The sequence below is a fragment of the Astatotilapia calliptera genome, chromosome 6 (assembly GCF_964374335.1).
Source record: "Astatotilapia calliptera chromosome 6, fAstCal68.1, whole genome shotgun sequence".
Lineage (NCBI taxonomy): Eukaryota > Metazoa > Chordata > Actinopteri > Cichliformes > Cichlidae > Astatotilapia > Astatotilapia calliptera.
This window is the reverse complement of record NC_137427.1, coordinates 35,788,110-35,813,355: the sequence shown is the minus strand read 5'-3', so window position 1 is coordinate 35,813,355 and position 25,246 is coordinate 35,788,110. Positions and strand designations below refer to the sequence as shown.

The 25,246-nt window shown below is 39.0% G+C and overlaps 1 protein-coding gene across 1 annotated transcript in view; it reads right to left on the bottom strand.

Moving 5' to 3' along the window:
* Positions 1–24,424, bottom strand: part of LOC113024643 (voltage-dependent T-type calcium channel subunit alpha-1I-like) — a 159,396-nt gene extending 134,972 nt beyond the window's left edge. The window contains exons 1-2 of the mRNA XM_026171859.2: positions 24,192–24,424; positions 20,548–20,681 (exon numbers count right to left, since the gene is read on the bottom strand). Coding sequence (XP_026027644.2) covers positions 20,548–20,681; positions 24,192–24,284 — 227 coding nt within the window. The 5' untranslated portion in view covers positions 24,285–24,424. The remainder of the gene's footprint in view (positions 1–20,547; positions 20,682–24,191) is intronic.
* Between the last annotated feature and the right edge of the window lie 822 nt (positions 24,425–25,246).

Genomic DNA, 25,246 nt, shown 5'->3' with positions numbered 1-25,246 from the left:
ATTCTTTGCGGTCCAGCGACAAAACTTGTCTCCGGTGTCCAAACCTCTGCCCACGCTTGATTGCATCCGTTAGGTACGAATCTAACCCGGTGAGCCGTGAAATATGAATCTCTCTTGTTGCTATTATATTACCATAACCTTGGCGGGTGACAGGTGGCGGCGGAGGACTGCTTCAGCTCCCTGCACAAATCAGGCAAAAATACTCTAGTAAAACACGCTGACCATGAAAATAACGGTCAGAGTTCACAAACTACTCAGAGACAAGCGCATCTATGTGGGACCACAGGCTGGTGATCCAATTTGTCAGGGGACTTTTCCGTGGGGGGAGTGGAGCAGAATAAACACTTGATCAAATCTTTATTTCAAAATATAACGCTAACAAACATAAAAAGAAACAAATCAGTGAAAGCCATCATATCCACACGGGGAAAAAATGCTGACCATTTCATATACACGTACAGGTGTAATTATTTAACTACACCTCTTCAGAGGTATTGCTTTTTAAAATATGTCATTATATACAAGTATCAGTTTTTAACACCCTGCTTTACATGTTATAAATGATTTATGTTGTGCATTTTTTCAGACCCTCACCCCACAGATTTCTAAGCACATACTCCTTGTTGTTGTCATTTAAATCTTACCAGATCCATAAATTTCAATGTTTTTCAGCTTGGAAATAAAGAGTCTATGTGCTCCAGATGTCCAACCTTATTAACTACCTTATCTTTTTGTAATGTGTATAGTGGCTGTAGTTTGCTTTTGTGTTGCCCCATATGGCAAAACCGCAATCTTTTCCTAACCCCATCCAATTACTCCAAAAAATAAATACATGAAAAACAAAAGTTAACAGAGATTTCAAGGAAAAGCAAAAACTGAGTCTACTCCTCCTCAACAAAATACCCAAACAAAAACTGCCAAACTCATGTGCATTCGTTAAAAGTCTGGTGGATATATTCTGTTGCTGTTTATGAGAAAACAAAAAACCCTCTCACTTCTAGTAAGCATGGACGAAGGAACTACCCACTGGGAGGAGGTGGAGGCCACCTACCTGTGATCTGCATGGGACTGATAACAGCCATTCAGTGGGGGGATAAGGTCTGAACTGGGGGTTTTTGTTTTCTTTCAAGAAAATGATCAAAAATAATCGTCTGCACACTGTGGGCACATCCTAGCCTGCTGTTGTTGTTGTTGTGTGAGTGTATGGTAAGATGTACTCTAACAGTATGGCTAGCACCGAGTGGGAAAGAAGGGACAAAATGAACTGGACTTAGTGTTTCGTGTTGCTATTTTAATCACTGTGCTCCAGCGTGTTGATAAGGCATGAGTCTCAGTGTGTACATTGTGTGGGGTGTAGGGATGGGTACCGGTATCCGGTGCCATCATGGCACCGGTTCTGACATAAACGGTAGTAACCAGACCGAAAAGCGGCGCACATTTCGGTGCTTTATTTCAGTGCTGTTTTTTCCTGAGATGTCGTACACTTTGGATTCTAGCCAATCATTTTACCTTTCCGAGGATAGTAGGCGGGTCCAGGTACGTACGTTCTTTTAGAGCAGAGCTACAGATTAAAAATGCCCAAGGTGAAGCGGTCAAACTCTGTACTTCACAGCAAAAGATGCAAACTCAGCAGCCTGCAACAAGTGCTTTAAGCTGATACTGTGCAAAGGAGGTAATTCCTCGAATCTGATGAAACACCTGGCAACATAGCGTTTTTTTAAAAGCCGAGAAATGCATCGTATTTGATAGCTTGCTGCGAGACCTCACACCAAGCACATCTACTGCGGGTGGGTTGCCGGTTATCAGTTAGCAACATCCCCCAAAAACCCGAAGAGGAGAGTCCTGGCCCCTAGCCCCGCCAGTGTAGCAGAAATGATGACGGACGATGATGGCAGCAGCAGCCGTTCTTTTCTGCGTGAGTAGCTTAATGTTGTTCGTGTGTAATTTACGTTGAGTAGGCTAACCACGTTATTACATTAATGTATGTAAGGTGAACTAGCAAACACGTCGTAGTTACATGCGGCTGTCTTCTTGTTTGATGGCAGATACTCCCTTCACCCTGGCCAAAAAGGCTAAAATGGCCAAAGAAAAAGTGGAAAACAGCTAAGGTTGATAAGCTGATATCAGATAAAACCTAAACGATACCCAACCCTAGTGGGGTGTGGGGGACATAATAGTGATCTGTCATTTTCCAGCAATTTTTTGCAGCAATTTCTGATAAGGCACACACATGTGGTTACACAAGAGAGAGAGATACAGGCAAACAATCGTACGTGTGCAACGAATGATACCCAGAGACAACAGACAATAGAAATTCACACACAGACACACACGTAAACATTATGCCTGTATACCCTAAGTTTTTCAACACTGAGCATTTGTATAGTCAGTCTGACACCCAAATAAAATCACACACACACACAGTCACACACTAAGTAGAGAAAATGCCCGGGGCAGACTCTTGGCTCTCGTAAAGCTGTGTTAAGTCATCAGACTGGGCCACACACTTCATTTGCACAATGAAACACACTCACGCATGCACACTCCTGAAGTATGTAGTTACATAAGCTGTGAATCCACATGCACTCTTACTCGTAGCACACACAGGCACACACTGGCCGTCACTCTCTGACACACAAAACCTTTGCATACACTCACACAAGTCAAACTAAATTTAGTGTCTGTCTGTGTTTGAGTTAGGACCGCTCGCCAACCAAATAGCTTCATGAATATTTCAGTGGAGTAACTAGATTACTTTTGTTCCAAAGTGGCCTTGGATGGGGGAATGTGGATTTTTTTTAACTGAATCTTAAACATATTTCTTATTCCATTTTTCTGTGTTTTTTTGGTGTCTCTCTTCTCTTCAGAAACTTGCTCTGTCTCTGCTGTTTAAGTTAGCATTGGGGAATACTCTCTCAGGAGGCATCAGAGTGGAACAGTGGGAGTGATTTTCTTCAGGCTTTCCCTCTCGGTTGGAGGGGAAGTGTGAATATTGGAGATAATTTAAGAAGCACACGTTAGAACGCTACACAGCAATCAAGGATGATTTTAGGGTAATTTTGTGGTGTTAAGTAACAAGTCTTTAAAAACAGGACTGACCGTAACAACAGTACAGAGTTCATTCATCATGTTACAGAGTCCCAAGATATGAAACCTAAAAGGGTCAGGGTTTCTCCACTCAATACTTCTGTATATTGTTATCTACTATATTTAATTGCATAGTATTTGGATTTTAACAGCTTAGTTTTGTGTTTCACGTCAAATAAGACAAGTTGTACACTTGGGTGTTCTGACAGGACAAGTAAGCCAACACATGCTTGCTAAGTGAAATTTAAGCATTCTGTTCTTTGAGAGCATTTTGTCAAGCATTGCTTGTCTGTATGCATCTTGTAAGTGCCAATCTTTTGGGTTAGTTATTGTGTCTCAAAGCTAACTCACATGAATTGAATCCGATGAGCCAAGGTGTGAAAAAAGCTCTTAAGACTGACTGAATTCTGTATGAGTTGCTGCATTTTGTCAAAGTCTGCAATATATCGTGTACATGCAGGTAACCCTGCACGAGTCACATGTAGTATAGCAACTATGTTTCAGAGCTGTTTCCTTCATGGACATATATTACAGCACACCAGCATCAACAGCTGTTCAGCAACAGTTCTTTTTCCCCGCGTTACACTCATAAGAAACATGTATAAGCAGAACTCTGTAATTAACTATAATTGGTGATTCAGGCAGTAGATAGCCTTGGACAGCAACAACGCAGCTCAACAGAAATTGTACATTTTAAGCCATTTCACTGAATGTACAATGGTCTAATAGGCAAGGATAAACTAATATGGCAATTACCGGAACATGCTAAATGTCTCATTTTATGCCAACAGTCCAGGCCAAACTCCTTCTGGGTAAGATGGCATCAATTATTAAAATGAGATTAATGGATGCAGTAGATTTTCAGTCCCAGAAGTGGTTTGCAAGTCAAAAAAGATAGAGGAGCGCACAGACGTGAGCACAAAACAGACACGGCCATTTACAAATGCTGTAATTTACTCCACTCTCTTTACCTTTTCCCTCCTGCCCTTTACTTTGATCCTTTCTGCTAACAATCCACCTTGTGAAGTCTCTCCTCAGTCTCTTCCTCTTGTGTCACTTAGTTTGTCTCTCCACTCCTCTTTGTTTGCTCTTCATCAGTTTTGTTCCATCGTCAGTGTGTGTGTATGTGCACTTTCTCGGTGCGCACGTTATTTTCCTTTCTCACATTCCCACAGTGTGCCATGTGGCGTCAGAGCTCTAATAAGCTACTGTTACATCTCAAGCAGAGTACAGATGCTCACGCACATGTCCGTATGTGTGTGTTATATGCTCAGACATGTGAATATCTTGTCAAAGATAAAAGCCAGCTGTCTGCTGAAGCTGTTTGCGGACACATTACCCATTTCTCACTGGTTTTTCCTTGTTTCTTCCAGTTAGACGTCTCACACGTTTCGGGCAAAAACACTTAGTTGGCAAATCTAAAATTAGAAGCTAATGTCTTCGTTTAGCACAAGTTAGCATGTGTTGACTCAACCAAGTTTAACACCCTCATACACTTCAGGATACAGTTAGCTTTACATATGTTTTTGGACCATTTGTACTTCTTTTGTAGAGTTGCCTGTTAAATCGGTAGATGTTAAATTGGGCAAACAAGGTGCGACTAAAGTGTCAACCGTCAGCTTTAGTTCAACAAAAGTGTTGCATTTAGTGAGGCCTGTTCACTCACTAAATCTGGCATTAAGTGGTGGACTTGCATTTTATATTACTTTTGCAAAGCAAATGAAACCATAACAAATGCATAAAATGGATTTGTGCAAAAAACAAAACAAAACAACAACTTCACAACATGTAGTCAAGTCAAGAAAAGTCCTGAGTAGGTGATGTATCACTGTCAAGTCCTTCAATTAATAAGCACCATCAAGAATTTAAATATAGAGGGTTTAGGCAGGTAGGCAGGAGGTTCATATTAGAGTTTGTCAGAAAACACCTAGAGCCAAAAACTGTCCAAAGACTTTCAAAAAGAGTCTTTAAAAGGAATGGATCATGATCTGAAGCATAAAAGACAGCAGGGTGAAGGCAATGATATGGCATGGTCATGTACACTGACAAAAAGGGATTGGTCAACTCTTGGATTTACGTAAGAATCTTGCGTGTATTTAACACAAGTGCCCCATGCTTTAAAGTTAAGTGTAACTATATAATGTAGAAACTACATGATATGCAGAGAGGCTAGATTAAATTGTTCATATCATGTTCGAGTGAAGTAAGTCAATAACTTTCTGCGACACTGCACGGGATTTCAGTCTCACGTGCTTTGGATCGTGGTTTCAGGAAGGCATCCATCTCAGTCAAGTCGAGCAGCCGCCTCTACTTTGTTTGGTATACAGAAAAAAGTAAATTGGGTGGTTGTTACATTAAAAAAGTCTAACTTGTAATTTAAACACAATAATTTCATGTTTCTATGAACGTAGTTAAATCATGAAGAATCTGTACGAAATTCAACAACTTAATTTGATCTTGTTGAGATGACCTGATACAATCTAGTAAGAGTGGTTAGTTGCTGAACTCATGAAATTCACAAGATCGCACGAGATTTCAAACTGCAGGAAAATCACTGGAGTTATAAGAGGCAGACAACTACCTTGAAATCATAGCTTTCCTACTTTTGTTAAATCTGGATTGGTGGTGTGGTGGTTAGTGCTGTTGCTTCACAGTAAGAAGATTCTGAGTTCAAATCCACTGTCTGGCTAGTTTGCACTTGGTTCTCTCTGGGTGTTCTGCTTTCTTCCCACAGTTAAAAGTCATGCAGTTGTTACAGTTAGGGTTAATTGGTGATTCTAAATTACCTGTCAATGTAAGTGCAAATGGTTGTTTGTGATAGACTTGTGAGCTTTCCAGGGTGTACCCTGCCTTGTAACCTATCACTTCAGGGTTATTTCCCAGCAACCAGGATAAAGATAGGGCGACGTTAGTTGTTGTAGATCCATTCAATTTTTATGGTAACCAGACTCTAGACTTTGTTGAACATTATGTAATATGAAGACACCAAGTAGTATTGGGGTAAAAGTTATTGAATAGTGTTGAAATAAAATGACAAAATTGTGAAGGATTAAAATATTCCAAGAGCTCAACTTACTTCATCTAAACATGTTTCAATCGCGTTTTATGAACACAAAATGCACAGGTTTACTGAATATGAAAAAGTTGTGTTGAGTTTCTGCCAAAGCAAAACATTTGTGTGCAACCAATGTCCACTATTGAATCAAGTAAATCCAACATGGCCTTTTTTTCAGTGTATGGCTGCCCATGTAAGCGGGTCATTAGAGTTTATTGACGGCAGGATGCTGTCTGAAGTGTACAGACTGACACTCTCTGCTCAGATTCATCCAAATGCTGCAAAGCCGATCAGACAGCACGTCACAGTGGAAATATATAATGACCCAAAGCATGCTGCAAAAGCAGCCCACGAGTTTCTCAAGGCAAAGAAATGTTTTTTTCTTAAATCAGCCATCTGATCTCTACCGTGTAGAGCTTGCTTTTCAGTTACTGAAGAGAAAACTGAAGGCAGGGAGAGCCACAAACAAGCAACAACTGAAGGCCTGGCAGAGTATCTCAAGGAAGGAAACACAACATCGGGTGAAATCAGGTGACCTAGACTCTATTGATTACAAAAATATTCATCCAAGTATTAAAAATAATCCTTATAGGATAGGGCTGTGGCCCCCCCACACTCCCTAGCAGATCGTTACATGGAGAAACCTTTGGAATACAAGCGCGCTGATCCACACAGGTATGCACACGGGTGTTCACTGCTCGTAGACCCAAATTACACCTTTCTTGGCTGCTACTTCGAAGCACATCTGTCCTGCGTGCTGCACAACAACATTGAATATTTAGTATTTACTGCTGTTTACACTTAGCTAGATTAATGCGATGGTGTTGTGTTTAGTATGTTGCTTTGTTTTTGGTTTTTTTTTGTCTTTTTTGCTTGTTTTCTATTCCTCTCTCAACAGGTGATCCAGGAGATTTTTATTTCTTTTCTCCCCCCTTTCTCACTGTCCCTCTCCCCCTTCTGTTTTCCCTTTCCTTCCTCTTTCTTTCTCCCTTTCCGGGACAGACATGAGTGAGGGATACTCACTCATGTCTGTCCCGTCTGTAACATCTGAAAATAAAATATAATAAATAATAAAAACAAAGATCGACCAAATGGACCAATACGGCAATGCCACGATGATCCATTTGGCAAAGTAAATCCATTGGGTATCCTTGTTGGTCTTCAGACAACAATTCTGATGGCTAAAGAACCAAATGGGACAGGCAGAAAAAAAAAAATCCTTATACTTAAAATTAAGTTAATTTGTCCAATTACAATTCAACCTGTGAAAATGGAGGATTTTGTGTTGAAATCATTAGAACTGTGAAACGATTAATGCAACACTTTTGTTAAACCCCTTGGATTAAAGCTTAAGGTTTGCACCTCAGTTACATCTTGTTTGATTTAAAATCCACTGTGGTGCTGCACAGAGGCAAAACTACTGTCAATGAGTCATTGACCTGGTTCTGTATATTTTGCTTCTTAGTACCAGTTGACTGAAAAGCTGTGCACAGGTTTGTTCTCACTTTACACTCAACCCCACAAAGACTTGTGCAAACATGGGTCACTCGAAATGCATGAAATATATGATACTTATGGATTTAAATATGTCAGTCCAGAAGCAGTAATATGGAAGTAAAGTCAACTGTAAAGCATAAACTACAAATATATTAATGATATGCTATCAGCTCTGAACATACATATGTCTGTTTAGAGAGTTGATGCTCTGTGATACAAGATTCACACGATTCATTTACTGTACTCTTTGTGTCAAAAGCTATTGAGGATCATTAGCTCACTAATCACATGAGTCATTTCCAAATTAAACTAATTACAGTATACTGATCTGACGACACCTGTAGCACCAGCTGTGCAGTGTTAATGTGAAAGTGCCTGATTAAAATACGTATAGAGCAGTACCCCTGTTTGTACACTGAAAAGATTGCACATGTACTGAATTAGTATGTCAGGTCATATCATATGACATTATTTGATGTTAATTTGAGCTTGTGTCATTCTCTTTGTGCGCTTTTCTTAGTCTATTATATGATTGGTACAAAATAGAAGCTGCAATGTATACTTTGTGTTAAAAAAATAAATAAGAAATAGCTGCTTTTGTTTCTTAATTCTTTAAAAAAAACACTTTTATTGACTAATGGCTGCAACTAGGTAATAGTGCTAAGTAAATGAGAGCTTTGACTCTTAAGTTATAGGACCATGCTGTGGGTTTTTTCCAGTACATTCTCATTCTATGGGATATTTTGAATTCATGCTATGATATGCTGGGTCTGTGGCAACAGTGATACAGTTTTTACTCAGAGTAAGAGCATTTCGAATGAAAATTCCAACCATATTTCAAAAAAAAAAAAAATGTTGTGTCAATAAAAACAGAAAAAACATTTTCTTCACAACAGAACACAGAACTAAATAAAATCCTTAAACTGAGAAAATGTTCAATTCTAGGAAACAATAAAGCACGGCTCGAAAAAGATTTTCATGTTCTACTGTGAATAAAATATGGGTTTAGAAAATTCACAAAACAATCATTTTACAACATTCTGAGTAGTTTCAGGGACCAACTCTAATACTGTTGGTACCTAAAGCTAACCAAGTCATTTATGGTGTCTAAACTTTATGAACTAGTTTTTGGTGCCTGAAATCCTTTTGGGTGTTTAAGTCTCTCATTCAGCTGTTCGCCTTCACCCCTTTGGCTTTGGGGTGTCTCATCAAAGTCCCACCTAGTCCTTGATAGTTTTCAGAAGGTCAAGTTTAAAGCAAGATCATACATTATACATTACATACCTCCTTATACTAGCTATATCTTAGCGAAGCAAGCTAAAGATGCTAAATAAATGAATGTATAGTTTCTGTAACAAGTGACTGTTCACCCCATGTTTGAGTCCCACCATAGAAATACTAGTTATTTCTCTGCAGAGCATGAAGACAGATTCAGTAAAGAGGAATAGACTGTTTCACAGGTTTGGCAAAGCCTTGATTATATTATCATATGTTCATGAGCATGAACAGAGTAACTAGATTATTTTTGCTCCTCAGCAGCCTTCAATTTAGAAATAGAAACATTCTGATTACCCTGAAATCAAACTGATATCAAAGAGAAATGATTGATTTTGAACTTAGTTATATTAATGTTAATTAGAACAACCATCACCAAAGTAAAACTTTCAGTTAGCTTACCTGCATGAATACAGCAACAACAACAATAATAATAACAATCAACTGGTCTTGTTTATTGCGACAGTTCATTGGCAAAACTGTTCCTGCGTTACTTCATGTAATCCCAGACTGACTCCATGATGTGGAGATAAGGCCTCTGCGGGGGACAGGCCATCTGTCGCAGCACTTCTTGATGCTGAACAAAGTTCTTCATGACTCTAGCCCTATGTTTGGGGTCATGCTGCAGAAAGGATTTGGGATTAGACGCCTCTCTGATGATACTGTGTGGTGGAAAAGAATCTAAACATCTAAAGCTGCTCAAGCTTGCACACTGTATCGGGTAAATATAATGTAGGAAGCAAACATATTGATAATACAGATAAAAGTGATTTGAGTTTTAATGATTATCGTGAATCTCTTTCCATCGGTGTGAGCTGTATCAACACTAAAACATAAATAAATAGCAGTGCACTGGCAAAATCACTCACAATGTCTCAAAAGAGACATGGCATAAAGTTTAAAGCATAGACCCATCTTCCAAACTCAACATATCCCAGTCTGGTAGATGTCTGCAATGAGTTTTATCTGATTAATGGAACCTCACAACCCAACAGCTTTTTTCTTTATACTTGCTGGTTTTTCTATTACTAAGCCACCTGACTCATGTTTGCATCAATAGAAATATCCTTGTGAGAAGAAATGAACAACAACAAAAAGCACAAATAGATGAATGAGTATCTCTCTGCAGCACTTTCACTTTGAAATTCTTTCAACAACACTGAACGCTATACCTTTGCCAGTCTTTAGATTTACTGATGGATTGTTGTACTAGAAGAATAGATGCTTGCTTCCTTGGGTGACATGATGTTCCATCACATCATAAAGTTTTTATTGTGTTTATGTAACTGTAAACCCAGGAAAAAAAAAAGCTAAGTCATTTTTAAGAGAGAAAAGTTAACAGTGGACAGCTCATATTTCAGTCAAACGAGAGGGCGAACATGTGATATATATGGCATGACTATATGTATAAATATAGTCATGTCAATGCAAATAAGAATCAATTATGGCCTCCCATCTGCTGTGCTTACCAGTGTACGGTTTGCCACCTTTCAGTGTATGTCACGGGGGAGACGGCTGATGTATAATGCAAACATACGCTTGTTACACAGTTTCTAAATCTACTGCGTACAAAACAAAGCTTTACATATTTGTAATATGTGAAGTGTGAGAAACAGATGGCAAGACCAAAGAATGGGAAACTTTGTTTAGACAAGTATAATCTGACCATCGTGACACAGCTGTCACTGTAGATGGAGGCTGATGCAAGTATCTCAGGAGCTCCTTCAACTAAAACCAACCACTAAACCATACAAACAACAGCAAATATGTTGCCTAGATGTAAGTGTTATTATGTTAGACAGACATACATTTTATTGACTATATGAAATAGCTATGTTGTACAGATTCCTTTCACAGTATGGTGGTTATGAGACGTCTCTAAACTGCAACAGGTAGGAAACACAAAATCCAGCCTTGGGGCCTCACAAGCTCATTCAGCTCGGTTTGTCCACTATATGGACAAAAGTATTGTGCCACACCTCCTAATCTTTGAATTTAGGTGTTTTCATCCAATTGCATAACTGCATAAAATCAAGCACATAGCCATGCACCGTGCCAGGAAAGGGTCTACCGAATTTGACTGGTAGTATATTAGGATGCAACTCAGGTTGTGAAAATTCTTCCCCGTTAGATATTCCACCATTAACTGTTAGTGGTGCTATTGGCAAGGAACCACCACAACTCAGGAAAAGTCCAGTGTAAGTGAAGCATCAGACCACATAAAGTTATAGAAACGAATCTTCCAGTTCTACCTTAAAGACCAGACAAAATCTAAGCAGTTTGGCAGTCAGTTGGAACATAGGCTCATTAAAACTTCTGGGGCTAATGTCTTAGCAAGTGAAAGTGTGCAGCTTTTTACATCAGGAGATAATCATGCAAACATCTGTAGCTTGAGCAACAGTCACACTACTAAGCAATTAGCAAACTGATGACTTGACAGGAGCATTTCAACTAAGTTTGGAACAACAGTCAAGTAAACCTGCAAGAGCCTGAGAAACATGGGTTTTAAAGAAATGCTTTTAAAGTGTAAAATGTGTAAATTTATGAACCCTGACATTTAGCTTTGATATCTCTTCTTTTTCCCTTGTCGTATCCTCAAAACACAGCATGTTTTTACCTCCTGTCATGCTTCCTTGGCTGACTGCTAGAGACAGATAGAGGACATGGAGCTGAGAGACTAAATGTATCCTGAGAGAGGAGGTACAAAGCTCAGCCTGCGTTCACCGATAACCTCTCTAACATTATCCCTAAAAACACATTATCGCAGAAGGATACGCTCACACTGAAGCATACACTTCACCTCTTACATGGGCCGCGATGGAGAAAATTACAGCTTTAGTAATCCAGTTACATTTAAAGCAGAAATCTAAACAATTTTGGTTAGAAACTCCAGCTTGATTAATGAGGGCTAGGTTGAGGAGGAGAGAAATTATTTTACACTTAAACCACACACTCAATTCCTTAACCTGTCAACTGCTAACATCAACTAAACCTGGAAAGGACCCAATCTAGCTCAGCCGAATCAGTCAATACACTCAAATCACAATCATGATCAGTCTGACATTTGTGAGGTGTGCACCCAGCTTTAGTTTTCTACAGACAAACACATTCCTCATGTGAGTGAAAAAAAACTTTAATGCTGAACAATAGACACGAGACAGATGCCATTAAGTCAGTAAAGACAACCTTGTATAATGCTAATGCTAATGCATTCATTTGCTTTAGTGTGTATTTCTTTTATTCTCTCAAACGCTCACTGTCCACTCTGCTTTAGGCAAATGGAATAATGCAGCGTTGCAACGAATTAGGATCAGCGTCACTCATTGGAAGAAATTTTATTACTGCCACCAAGAGCCAAGCTATGTTTTATCACCAAACTTAAAATCTGAGATTTGAGTAAAAACAATGCAGGGAACCACACTTGACATGAGCAAAGCGAGAACACAGTACAACTCAACAAGGAACAAAGACGACTTGAGGCTTTAAATAGATATAGAAAGTAATTAGGTATAGATGACACACTAGAGTGGAAAGACGGAGCCGAAACTAATAAATTAACTTTTAAAGGAATTGAAACCAAACACAAGACAAAAAAGATGGAAAAAGATAACCTAATGCAAGTAACTGACAGAGTTGGGGACTTGACAAAACACAAAAGGATGCTGGGAAAGCTAGACTACAACGCAAGGGATCAAAATAGAAACACTAAACTCACATTACACAGTAGCAGAAGAACAAGAAACAAGGACACTTAACAACAAAACCTGTCAGGTATAAACTATAAAACACTATACAGCATACATGAAGAAGAAAAAGTGCCAAATAAACTCCAATAAACTCAGAATTTAACAGCAGAGAACAAAAATCTCCATGATGGCAATTGATTTATTTTATCTGGTTTCAGAGATAAATTTAGGTTTCATCTGCATAGCAATGAAAATGAAAACTACTGCCTAAGGGAAGTATGTATTCGATAATCCATGACTAACGTTTATGTGTGAAAAAGACTCCCACTCCCACAAATCTATCAGGCCACGACATCATAACCTTCACCAGTACTATTTCTGCACTGTCCTGGCTAAAACTCTTCAAATAAACCATTCCTCTAATCAGCAAGCCTAATCAGAATAAACACAATGTGCCAGATTTAGCTACTAGCTAATTTTCTTCTCCTGTCTCTCAGCAGATAGACTGAAAAATAAAATACAGTGCTCTTAATACGCAGACTTCCATCACCACTTCAGCTCTGCCAGGCCTCAAAGAATAAGGATGAATGGAAAAATGACTAAAAACCAACGCTAGCTTCATAAACTTCACTGTATTCAGCACTATTTTATACAGTAATAGGTTTTAAATGTGGCATAGTAGGAGTGAAAGAAGAGGCATCACTGCATGCATGTGCACAAATCAATCTATTATCAATTTGCCCTTCAAAGCCTGCCAACTGGTTTTCACAAGTGAAGAAAGGTTTGCAAGCTTAACTTTAGACACTTTTAAGAGTCGATTTTGTGTTTGAGGAGCTTATTCTTTAGCTATATATCAATGTACAGAACATTTCCTCATAAAAATACATCTTTTACACAAGATGATTGCCTGCAGCCTTTCACATCACTAATGGAGGCATGTAGTTGGAGCAAGGGGTTATTAAAGAGAGTTTATAAAAAGGCAACTTTTGGACTAATTTTGGCATCTACCAAGAGCAGTCAACACACAAAAACATGCAGTTCGAACAATATTCCCTCACTAACTGTGTGCAGGGTTCAGCTCTACAGGCAAGCTAAGCTGAGCCTGGTGTGAGCCTCACACTGCTCCTAATCCCTTCCCTGCAGCTCGCCTACTGTTTGTGTTTGCAGTAAACTAGTTCCCAGGGGTGCAACGTTTTATCATGTCCCCCCTCCTCCTTGTCGCTAAGCACGCTGCATGTGGTGGACGCACGACTAGGGAGTAATTGGTGATGATGGCAGTATCTCTTCCATACCATGCATGCATGAACATTGCGGGCTGATGCAAAGAAATGATGATGAGGCATTGTGTGCTGATTTTTTGGATTTGAGGAAAAAAGGACTAGATCAAATATTAAAAGGAAGCTCGATGGTGGAAGCAGAATCTTCTGTAGCCTCAGGGCCAGTGACTGTAAAGCTGGAAAATCTGGAGAAACTATTTCAGTGAAACCGAATGAAAAATTGGCCCCATTCTCTGAAAGTGAAAATCAAAAAAGGAGAGGATGAATGCAGAGGAAATTAAAAAGCCACAAAAGGAAACTTTATGGCAGAAAGCTACAATTTGACTGAATTTAGCAATTTAAAGTATTAGTGAGCATGATATCTTCAATTATTTGTAAAAAAAATACTTACAATTCCTATAATAGTGTAACTAAAGTACATTAAGTAAGTAGGAAGACTGGCATGCATTAGTAATAGGAACTTTCAACGATATAAGCATGGATTCCAACACAAAGAGAATCAACTTTTTTGTTGTTTTGTACAAATCTTTTGTATTTTGGATTATTTGCTCTTTGGATTATTAATTTTTTGAGAAAGACTATTAAAAAATAAAGACGGTCACACAAAAAATAATTTGGGACCCACAGAAACACAAAAATATAATAAAGGCAGTGGGTATAGGTACAGGTTATTTAGTTTTAAACGTGAACTATTGTTTTCAAGCTGGTCTGTACTCATTGTAACATTTTGAGAAGCTTGTCAAAGTATGACTAACAGGTACAGTTACTCATAATGGAGCTGACAAACTGATGGAACCCATTTTACAAAAGTGATGTGAAGCAGAAACTTTTAACAGGACTCCATGCGGTCCTGGGAAAAACCAAGTACAGCCCATGATTCAGTAACTTGTAGAAGCACTTCCTCAGCAATAAGTTGAAATAATCCTGCCCTGTAAGACTATGTAAGCCTCTCACATCGTTATGCAAGAATTATGGCCCACTGGCGGCCATTCATTTATTCGCAGATCTCTTAAGGTCCCACCAAATCATTTTAGTCCAGCTGAGATTTGTACTTTGACTGGGTCACAGGAACCTTGATTCTTCCTTTTTTGTTTCAAACAGTTTGTTGTTTGTTTGCTGTTTCGTCACATTCGGCACCAGGGTGCATTGTGAGGCCTGAATGCTTCAGATCAGCAAAGTGCCAAGATTTCTGATCACACTTAATCACGTGCAGCTGTTAGGGGCACCTAGCTGTTATATACCTTTGTGAAAACTTCCTATTTAGTGACTGGATCTACTGAAGTTAGGACTTTTAGAGTTTTGAGTCTGCATCCTTAATTATATAGCATTGGCACCGTGTGAATACTGTAATTTAGAATGTACCACCCTGTGGACAGGAAAGTGTAATTAAGCATACTTCAATGTTCTGTGGCCAGTGGTGCCAAAAATACAGACATTCTTTATCAGAATCAGAATGCTACTTTATTAATCTTTAAGGAAATGATGTGGCTTCATTTAAGTAGAAGTGCAGATACCTGTGTTTGAAATACTCAACTAAAAGTTGAAGTGCTAATGCAGTGTCTTTACTCAAGTAAATGTTAAAAAGTACAGGCTATGAAATGTAATCTTAGTAAGAAACTAAAAAGTACTCATTGAAGTACAAGTCTATACCTACATTGTAGAGGGTTAGGATTAGACTCTGCAGTTGGGGAATCCCTACGACTAATCGTGGAGAAAAGAATCACAACTCACAATCATTTCTAATGTGACTGCTGCTCTTTGTGGATTACACAGTGAAATTCAGCAGGAAGCAGATGTTTCAGAGCTCCTTTGTTGATTGCCTCTAAACGCAGTGGCCCTAACTTACAGACAACAGCACGGTTCCAGCTAATTTAACCGGTTAGTATAAACGCTAAGTTCTTGGTTTTTGGAACAAGAACACAGACTAATGTTAATACAATCTGAGTACATAACATGTATTTTTATGAAACTTTGAAGTTGTCCTTGTAAATATTCTCTCAAGTGGATTTTGTGTTATGTCAATTTCCTTGTTTGCTTGGTTGCTTTGATGTTGTCTGAGTTTTGATTTTTCTCAATTTTGTAATAGTATGTTTTCGTAGCCCGGCCTCCAGCTTCTGATGTAATAAAACACTATTGGCTGCCTTAATCAGAGCAGATGACAAGATGCAGTAAAAAAAATAAACTGCTACTTGTCTTTCTGTGTGTATACAGAAACAAATGTCTAACTTTGTACTGTCTGAAATAATGTAAGAAAACCCATAATTAACTGATGGTAACTTGAACTGATAAAGTCAAATGTGAGCCGGAGCCTTATAACTGCTGACCTGAAAACAAAGATCTGGCTTTGCTCAATAGGAACTTTAGGTGCAAGAGCTGATGTAAGCTTAGCATAAATGGAATAGCGTAACAGCTATTAAATCTGAGCGTGTTATTAAATGGTAAACTGACTGAGCACTCAAAGGGTTTTCTACTACATGCTTCATTTACACACACACACACGTATTAATACAAGGACTGTTTCTTTATCGAAGTGCTTCCTAACCTTCATACACGCACTCACACTCATACCGGGAGCATCTTTAGCTTCAATATCTTGCCCAAGAAAACAGGGATTGAACCACCAACCTTTTAGCTAGTATACAACCACGTTTCACCTCCTGAGCTATAGCTGTTTATTAAAAGCTATCATAATTTTTTAATATGTATCACAGCATCAGTCACTTAGAAACCATTATGTCCCACTGTGTCAGGAGATAAGCAGATATTAATCAAATTTTGGCTTCCCATGATTAAATGAACGCAATAGACCAATAGTGACAATGCGTGCTTCATCACATCAAGTTGGTTCCTAAGTCACTGCCTGACAATGAGCATGCACTATATGTGCCAATCACAGCTGTTACCTGCACTATGCACCATGTTTGTTGCTGTAGTCTGTCCTACTAATGCTAAATTAAAAGACAGATACAGCTGAAGGTGAAGAGCTTGTCCTTCGGAATACCGTTCATTGTTTGGAGCTATCCTACCACCTGAAAGCACACTACAAACACACGTCCAAGAAAACCAACGCAATGGCTGCTAACAGGAATCACCCAACATCAGCACAGAACTCCACAAATGCGAGCCCGTGTGGCACGTCCGCATATTGATCCATCTCACAAAGATGTACTGAAATCACCAACATAATGGCCAAAGATAAGTATACACTAAATACTCTCAGTAGCAAAGGCTTCAGGAAAAATAGTCACTGGACAAAAGCCATATTATCTCCTCAAGCAATTACTTTTCCAATAGCTGTGCTGTATACAACATGACAAAGAGGGGAATAGAGAGAGATTTTATATTTTGCTTCTAAGAGACCAGGTGATCAGGCCTTCTGTGTGGAGAGATGGTTTTATTAACAGGAGTGTAGCATAATGTAGAAAGTGAAAGTAATACAGAAAATTAATTTTGAGTAAAATCTTGGTACAGTTTTTGTATTTGCCTTTATTTTTATTGTATGAGTTTCACCGACTTTAGGTGAAAAAGCAGGGCTGAAAAAATGTTTACGCACAATTCAACAAATCAACCAATAACTGAGATAAATAATCATGATCTCACTAATGTCCAAAATAATCATAATTTTCATTTTGGCCGTTATCGTATCCGTCTTTAACAACAGATGTCACTATTTGGTAGAGCTGGGCGATATATCGAGTTTTTAAAAAATATCGATATATTTTTATACGAGATATAAGATCTGACAATATCCTTTATATCGATATAGTCTATGTTACGTTATAATTATACTTGTGGAGCCGCAAGTTTGCCTCTCTTTCGTCCACTTCCGTCTCTACGCAACGTTACTCGGCCTCGCCTCTCCTTCACTGAACACAACTCCCCCTCCTCCCCCATCGCTTCACCTGCAGGAAGCGACAAGATGGACACGGCAAATCTCCGTTAACGAGTTACTGCGCATCGCCCTGTGCGTGGGGCTGGACGGCGTCAATGTGTTAGCTAGCTAACCACGCTAACGAGCTAACCACGCTAACGCCATGCAGCCCAGAGGTGCTGCACGGACTAAAATCCTTTCATTTTCTCAAAAGTTGACAGCGCACCTAATGTATGAATTCTGGTTGTGCTTGATGGCCGCGAACCGATTTTATGCGGAACACGGCGCTCAGCAATCTGTCAAAAATGTTTTAGTACGACTTTGGTCAGCTACGGAGCTGCACCGCTTGATGGATTGTCGGAGGATTACGGCTGAGCCTCGCGGAGTGATACGTACTGTGCTTCAACGTAATATTACCCTACTGTGTATAAGGACCATAAATGGCACCTGTTAAGAGACGTGGTTGCGAAGCGGATTTCAAACTCCAGGCTGTCAGTCACGCAGTACAAGTTGGGAACAGAGCAGCTGTGAAATCTGTCTCTTTGTTATTACGCTCAGCGTCTTTTAGTTTACATTTTGATTGCACAATTGTGAGCTTTTTGTTATGCACAAAAACAACATTGTTTTCTTTTATTTATGGAGCATTATTATTTAATAAATGCTCATAATTTATTTTTGAGTAAATTTTATGTACATCTGCTCTATGTTAATAAAAGTGCCTGTGTGACATCTGGGACACAGCTTTGACTAAGAACTCTCTTCTTGTTCTTACTTTATGGCTTTAAAAAAATATATCGAGATATATATCTTATATCGCCAGCCAGCTAAAAAATATCGAGATATGAATTTTGGGTCATATCGCCCAGCCCTACTATTTGGTCTCCGTCAACCATTGTTCTCTAAATATGAGCTGCACGTGCAGTGTAGACATTATGAGCTCTTTATGGCTAAATTCTAAAACCATAAAAGGTAAAGTACAGCAACATTGTATTTCCTGCTGTTGTACCATGTGCTCTGACTCTGTTCATGATACGACAGCACTGACTAGCAAATCAGCTGTTCATTACCCTTTAATAGGTGAAAAAAATAACCAAACTTAAATGTTTGGTGTGAAGCGGACGAGAGGTAAAATGCAACAGCCCTTCCACAGTTCTAGACCAAATTAACTAAATGAACCAGATTTTAAAAACATCCTTAATATTTTTGAAAGAGGCGACAATGTTAACATTACAAACTGTAACTTTCAGACAGGCAGTGTCCTCGTCATGTCCTTTCAAATGCAAACATCTATTCTAAAATTGGCATTTCAGTCAGATCATATTAATAAAAAGACATTACATAATTAGAAAAACAAAACAAAACGCCCCCAACCACAACCTACTAGTGCTGTGCGACACTGCAAATTTTGGTATAAGTCTGTTACCAAGTAAATGCAGAGCCTGTATTGCCAATAGAAATACCAACATTTTTAACCTGTAAAGGCAGCTTATGTAGGAGAGAACAATGTGTCATTCGTGATTCATCATCATCAATTTGCAAATTCTGAACACAATCACAAACAAAACTTTTCAACTTCTCATGTATATTTTAAACTGGGATTTTTTTGGAGATGTAAAATATAAATGTTCCTGTCTCTAAAGCACTTTGGGTCAACTTCTGTTACTGAAATGTGCTACAGGGTATACATCCAAAAAGGTTCACCAGGGTGCAGCACATCATGAACTTAGAGGACAGACACAAAGTATCGATCCTGTCACGTTAGTATCGATCCGATACCAGTATCAGTGTTGGTATCAATACTACTGGATCGACTGGCCCACCTCTACCACCAGTGCTCCAAGAAACTGAGCAATTCACTGCGATTAAAAGAGAAACATTATAGATGGTCATAACAAGGGATTTAACTAAGCTGCAGAGAGTGGGAAATCACTACTAATGAGACAAGTGAACAAAATTATACTTGGTACACTGGAGTGGGTTAGGATTAGCATCAGGAGTCGGTAATCCCTTAGTTGCACAAAAGCTCAGTAGAGTTAACAAAAAAAGCACACACACATTTAATGGCTGACTTTGTCCAAAGAAAAATATTTCATACCTTTTTTTTTTTTACCATTTAAAGGTATCCCTTCGAGACATCAGTAACCCTGACAGAATTTGTGGCTGGGTAATTTCAGCTCATTCAATAGGTTCCATTAAGATGATTAGCTCAGCTGAGTCGCATCATCACTGTGTTACTGCCAGTCACGTCCCAAGTGAGAGCCAGTTACTATCCACACGTTAATACCCACTGCCATGTTACATTTGTAACACCGACTTGATTGGCTACGCATCGCAGCACAGTGGATTGTGAATTGTAGAGGAAGACAAAAAAGGATGAGCCAAAAAGGGATTTGGAACCTGGCCTTTAAACAGAAGCGAAACAGAATTGACCATAATTAAATATTTGAACTTTCGAATAATTCAAACACTCTCTGTGTGAGAGCTCTAGTTTAAATGTGGAATGAAACATTTACAAGTTATATTAGCAGACCGAAGAGGAACAGTGAAAATTACTGAAAAAGAATCAGCTAATGTTTAAGTGTAGCTCTTTGGGTATATTTAATTAGCATTACATTGACCCACAATGCATGAGTTCATACTTTCCCTTTATTATTTTTTTACATTTTATTTATTTGTTTTTGTTGTTGATGTTATAGCTGTCAAGACATGTGTTTGGGAGAAAACCCTTCAGCGCTCCCACCCGTGTGAGTCTCCTGATGTGGAAAGAGGAGTCAGATAAATGGAACAGAAGGTCCTCACCCTGCCATGACGATAAAGAAATCCAGCCTGTTCCACGTGTCCCCGAGGTAACAGCGTCGACCAAAGATCCCCAGAGCGATCATTTTTACAACCATCTCCATAGCAAAGAAGATGTAGATGAACGCATCGAAGGCCTGACAGAAAAGAAACAGAGATACGAGGTGTTAATAAGGGAAAACATAAGGAAAAACGTCATTTCTGGCTGCTTTTGGCAGCAGGAATGATGAATCATTGTTGGGATGGAAACAAAAAGATCACAGAGAGAGACGTCTGTTAAATTTAGCGTGCAAAAGTGAAACTAACTGACTTTAATCATCGTTTGAACTCATAATTCTTTTTTTTTTTGCCTGTTTTTTTAAGTTTCATGGAAACGGTGACCAGGAGAATCGTCATTTCTTTATAGGTTTAACACTGAAAAACGGATTACATTAAATAAACAATGCATGTGTGTGAAAAGGCCTTGCATCTCATAGACAAGCAGATGCAAATGTACACACACACACACACACACACATGCACGGATAAATAAATAAAACCACTTGGCAAATGCCTGTTTAGTTTTCATTTATGTTGGAAGTGATAGCAGAGCTGTACATTTTAATTTTTTCAGAAATCCCTCAGTCAGAACATGGTATATCATGTTTAGGTGGAAACTAGCGAGCTAACTTCCTGCTAACTTCTAACTCTGCTAAATTTAATAGATTCTGTTTTCATGGATGTTAAACTTATTTGTTACACCTGGTGAAGCAGCAACTCTGATCATTTTATTAAAGATGAAAGAATTTAGGCAGTTTTTAACTCACAGTGTGCAGTGTTCGTTTGACTTTGAGACCTGAACAGACGGAGTTTAGGACCCAGATCACTCCGCGAGTCTCCTGACTACAGTAGCCGTAATGCTCCCACAATCCATCAAGCGGTGCAGCTTCTTGCTTACCAAAGTCACACTAAAACATGTTTTGACAGATGTTTGAGCGCCGTGTACCACATAAAATCGGTTCGAGGTCAGCAAGCACAACCAGAATTCATACATAAGGCGCACTGTCGTTTTTTGAGAAAATTTAAGGATCTTAAGTGCGCCTTATAGTGTGGAAAATACAGTATATCAACACTACATGTAGAAAAATTGAAGTTAAGGTTCCAACTAGATTTATTTTGACACAAATTATAAACACAGTTTTTAGATCCTCTGAGTGGCCGTAGGCCCTTTTAGGCTTTATGTCTACAATTGAATAAACTCATCTATTCATTTTGTGCTAAATGATTTATCACTTCTTCTACAATCCTCCATTAATTGGTTCCAGGTCCATAACTTTTACCATAACAGGCAGTAAAACTCAATATCAATGAATTTTGTTGTATTTTGGTTTGCTTTAGCAACAGCTCTAAAGATCCATTATACAGTACATATTTCCTCTAAATGTAACATGCCTAATGTACAAGCACAAATTTAACAGATTTCCTGATGAATGAGACAGACTGTTTGTCTGCACACAGTAAGATGATGTTGTGTGTGAAAAGCAAACTGATGGCAGCAAAGACGCTTCTTCCATGACATCATCCAAATGCCGTCAAGCTCAAATCAACAGGTTTCCTTAAAAGGTGAAGTAATGGAAAACAATTATTCTGCGCAGTAATCAGAGGTAAGCCTCACGTCGAAATCCTCACACCTCACATAGCTTTTATCAAGCATCTAATAAAAAAAGAAAAGAAAAACACACTTAAACAAATCCAAGAATTCAGCTCGTCGATGCTGTTGTGTGCAAAAAGCCTAGATTAGCTGGAGCTCCTTTCTGTTCATACTGGGGGATTAGAGACAAACTGACACGCTCAGTGTTGCCTGTAATTTGATTTTCAGAGCGACGTACTGCAAGCGACGTGATCCAAATCTGAACCATTAAGGTGGATCTTTGTTTCCTGACTTGTTTGCTGCTGAAAACATGCATCCTATTTAGTGCAGGTATGCCAGACCAGCTTACTAATGAGGAGTGGTCAGACTTTCCAACCTTGACCTTTGCTGGAAAGATGGATGTGGTGCTACCTTCGGTAATGTTTGCTAACCCAAGGGAGACTTTAGCAAATGGTGAAAAGCACTTATGTCTCGTGCCATTTCTGCAACTCTCTAAAACATCTGACTTTATTTTTTCATTCCCCTCCCCGAACCCCCAGTGTAGAAGTTTGCTATGTCACACCTCTGTCTTTCTAAATGGAGGGACAGTAACTGCGTGTGTAAAAACTGCAGATAGTCAGATTAACAGCAACAGCATTTTGTCTCTATCCTGAGTGAAGACGACTTTGATGCTGCATGAGTAAATCCCCATTTTCCTCGTCCACACTTAAACGCAAAAACGGAGTTTTTAAAAATCTCCATTTTCAGTGATCGATAACGCCGTTTACGTGTGGATGAAAGGCCCAAACAAATAGAAAAATCTGCGTTTTCAAAAAATTCCAAAGAGAGGAGGGGTAGCTCAACACTTTTGCACAACAATGGACTTGCACTCATCCATCATCCAACAATGCCTGCTAGTGGCCACCTAAGCCTCCAAAGGTCTCTCAGCCCACATTTGTTAGAGCTTATAGATTTCGCTGCTGAGCCAGCATGGAGATCATGTTATTGAACACTAGATTTTCTGAGAGCAGCGTATTGACTGTGGGGCTGTAGCCCACTAAATCCATGCTCATACTGAATAGGGTCTATAGATACTTGGAGGAGAAATTCTATTAGATCCAACTCAACAACCCCCCCACCCCCCCACAGACACTTGAATCAATCTACTGTGTGCGTCTACGTTTGCTGCTATGCTATATGATGTGTGCAGTGCCTCGTGTGCATTGCGTGTGATTCAGCAAGCTCTTTGCCCCGGCAGACGGAAGGCATATGCGCGCAGGCTCTAGCACAGATGTTATACCCACTCGAGCCACCTTTGACATAAGTGAGAAGAGATTCGGTGTCCTGCCAAATGATAAGTGAAGCTGCAGAGGTGCCATACATGACAGAGTCATGCTCGCTGCAGCATAAAGACCGCAAGCTAGCAGTGAGTCAGTGCAAGCAGGTACAGTGCCCAGCATGGGGGGAAGAAGAGCATGATGGGCAAATGAGGTAAGGTTGGGATAAAGCTGAGTTTGGATGTATCAGTGTGTGTTTCTATCTTCTTTTCTGCAATATGACCGTGCGATTCGAATCAAATATACAGAACATAAACCAGTCTAACTGGTCCCTTTGACTTTTAGGACCCTTTAAAGAGGTCCCTCAACACCTGTAGCTCATACATCACTTTAAAAGGAATATTTATGTTATCAGAGGGATTTTCCTGGCTCAGAATGGACCTCATGAGAGAGACTATGCATCTAAACACAACTCGTCTCCAAGCAGCAAAAGAAAAGAGTCTGTATTGCTTTACTTAACAGACGTCTATGGGATCAAACATATTTTTATCAGAACCACATGTTCATGTGTCCATAGGAAGTAGAATTCATATGAAATGATTGCATAAAAACAAAATAGCACACACACACACACACACACACACACACACACACACACACACACACAAGGCACTGTTAAGAGCACACATACAGTTTCCTTTGAGACTATATGGGATGTTGCTACAAGCTAGGGGTGGATTTCGTGCACGTTTGCGTTGTACCTGTAGTATCTGGCATCGGTCTGAGGAGCAGTCGATGTTCTCACAGGGCTGGTACATTCCCAGGGTAACACAGTTCAAAAGGATCACCATCATACTCACACGTTCGAACCATGTAGAGACACATCTGGTTAAGGAGAACTCACAAAGGGAAAGCCAAGACTTTATGTTCCGGTGAAGGGAAAATGGGTCATTCGTACTTTAAACAAAAGAAACTCTATGAAGACACCTCATTTAAAAAATGATGAGAGAATAGAAACAAATAACAAAAGTAACCCTTTCTGCTAACTCAGTTCTCCAGCTACTAACCTCTTAACTCCAAGTGTGTCATGTACATACATGACTTTTTTTTACTTTTACATGTGTGATTCCCCCCCCCCCCCCCCCCCTAAAAAAACACAAATAAATTGCAGAATAAATCTTTAACCAACAAATTGTCCAGAAAAGCCAAACATTTTTTAAAATGCCAAAAGGTTTAATAAACACTCCGTTTAAAAAAATTGATTTTTCCGGCAATCATTTCACGGTTCGGGCTTTAAATGGCTAATAGCATGTTCAGATTCTGACTGGAAAGGAGGTATATGGTCTAAACTGAACAAGAGCTTTATTGTCAATACAACAGTTTACAGCGTAATAAAAATGCTGCTTCACCCAAGCACCCCTTGGTGTAATCATAAGAATATAAAAAACATATCTTTATGTGATTTATGATTTAAAACTAGGAATTACAAATAAATAATGTGCTAAATTTCGGTAAAATTAAGGGATAAAATGGTACTAATTACTAACTATACAATGCTATGAAATACTATAATGTTAACTGTACAATAACTGTACAATAAACAAAGACAGGACAGAAACAATACAAAATGTATAGTGCAGTAGGTATTGAATACCAGGTTCAAGTTTTTGTAAGGATATTGTAGACGAGACAGGACGAAGACGTGCAAGATGCAAAATGTGCAAATATAGTATAATTTATAATTCAGTCCATCTTCTGCTACAGAACAGCAGTCAATTCCTACCATAGTGTTTTTAGTGTTTCTTTTTTTTTAAGC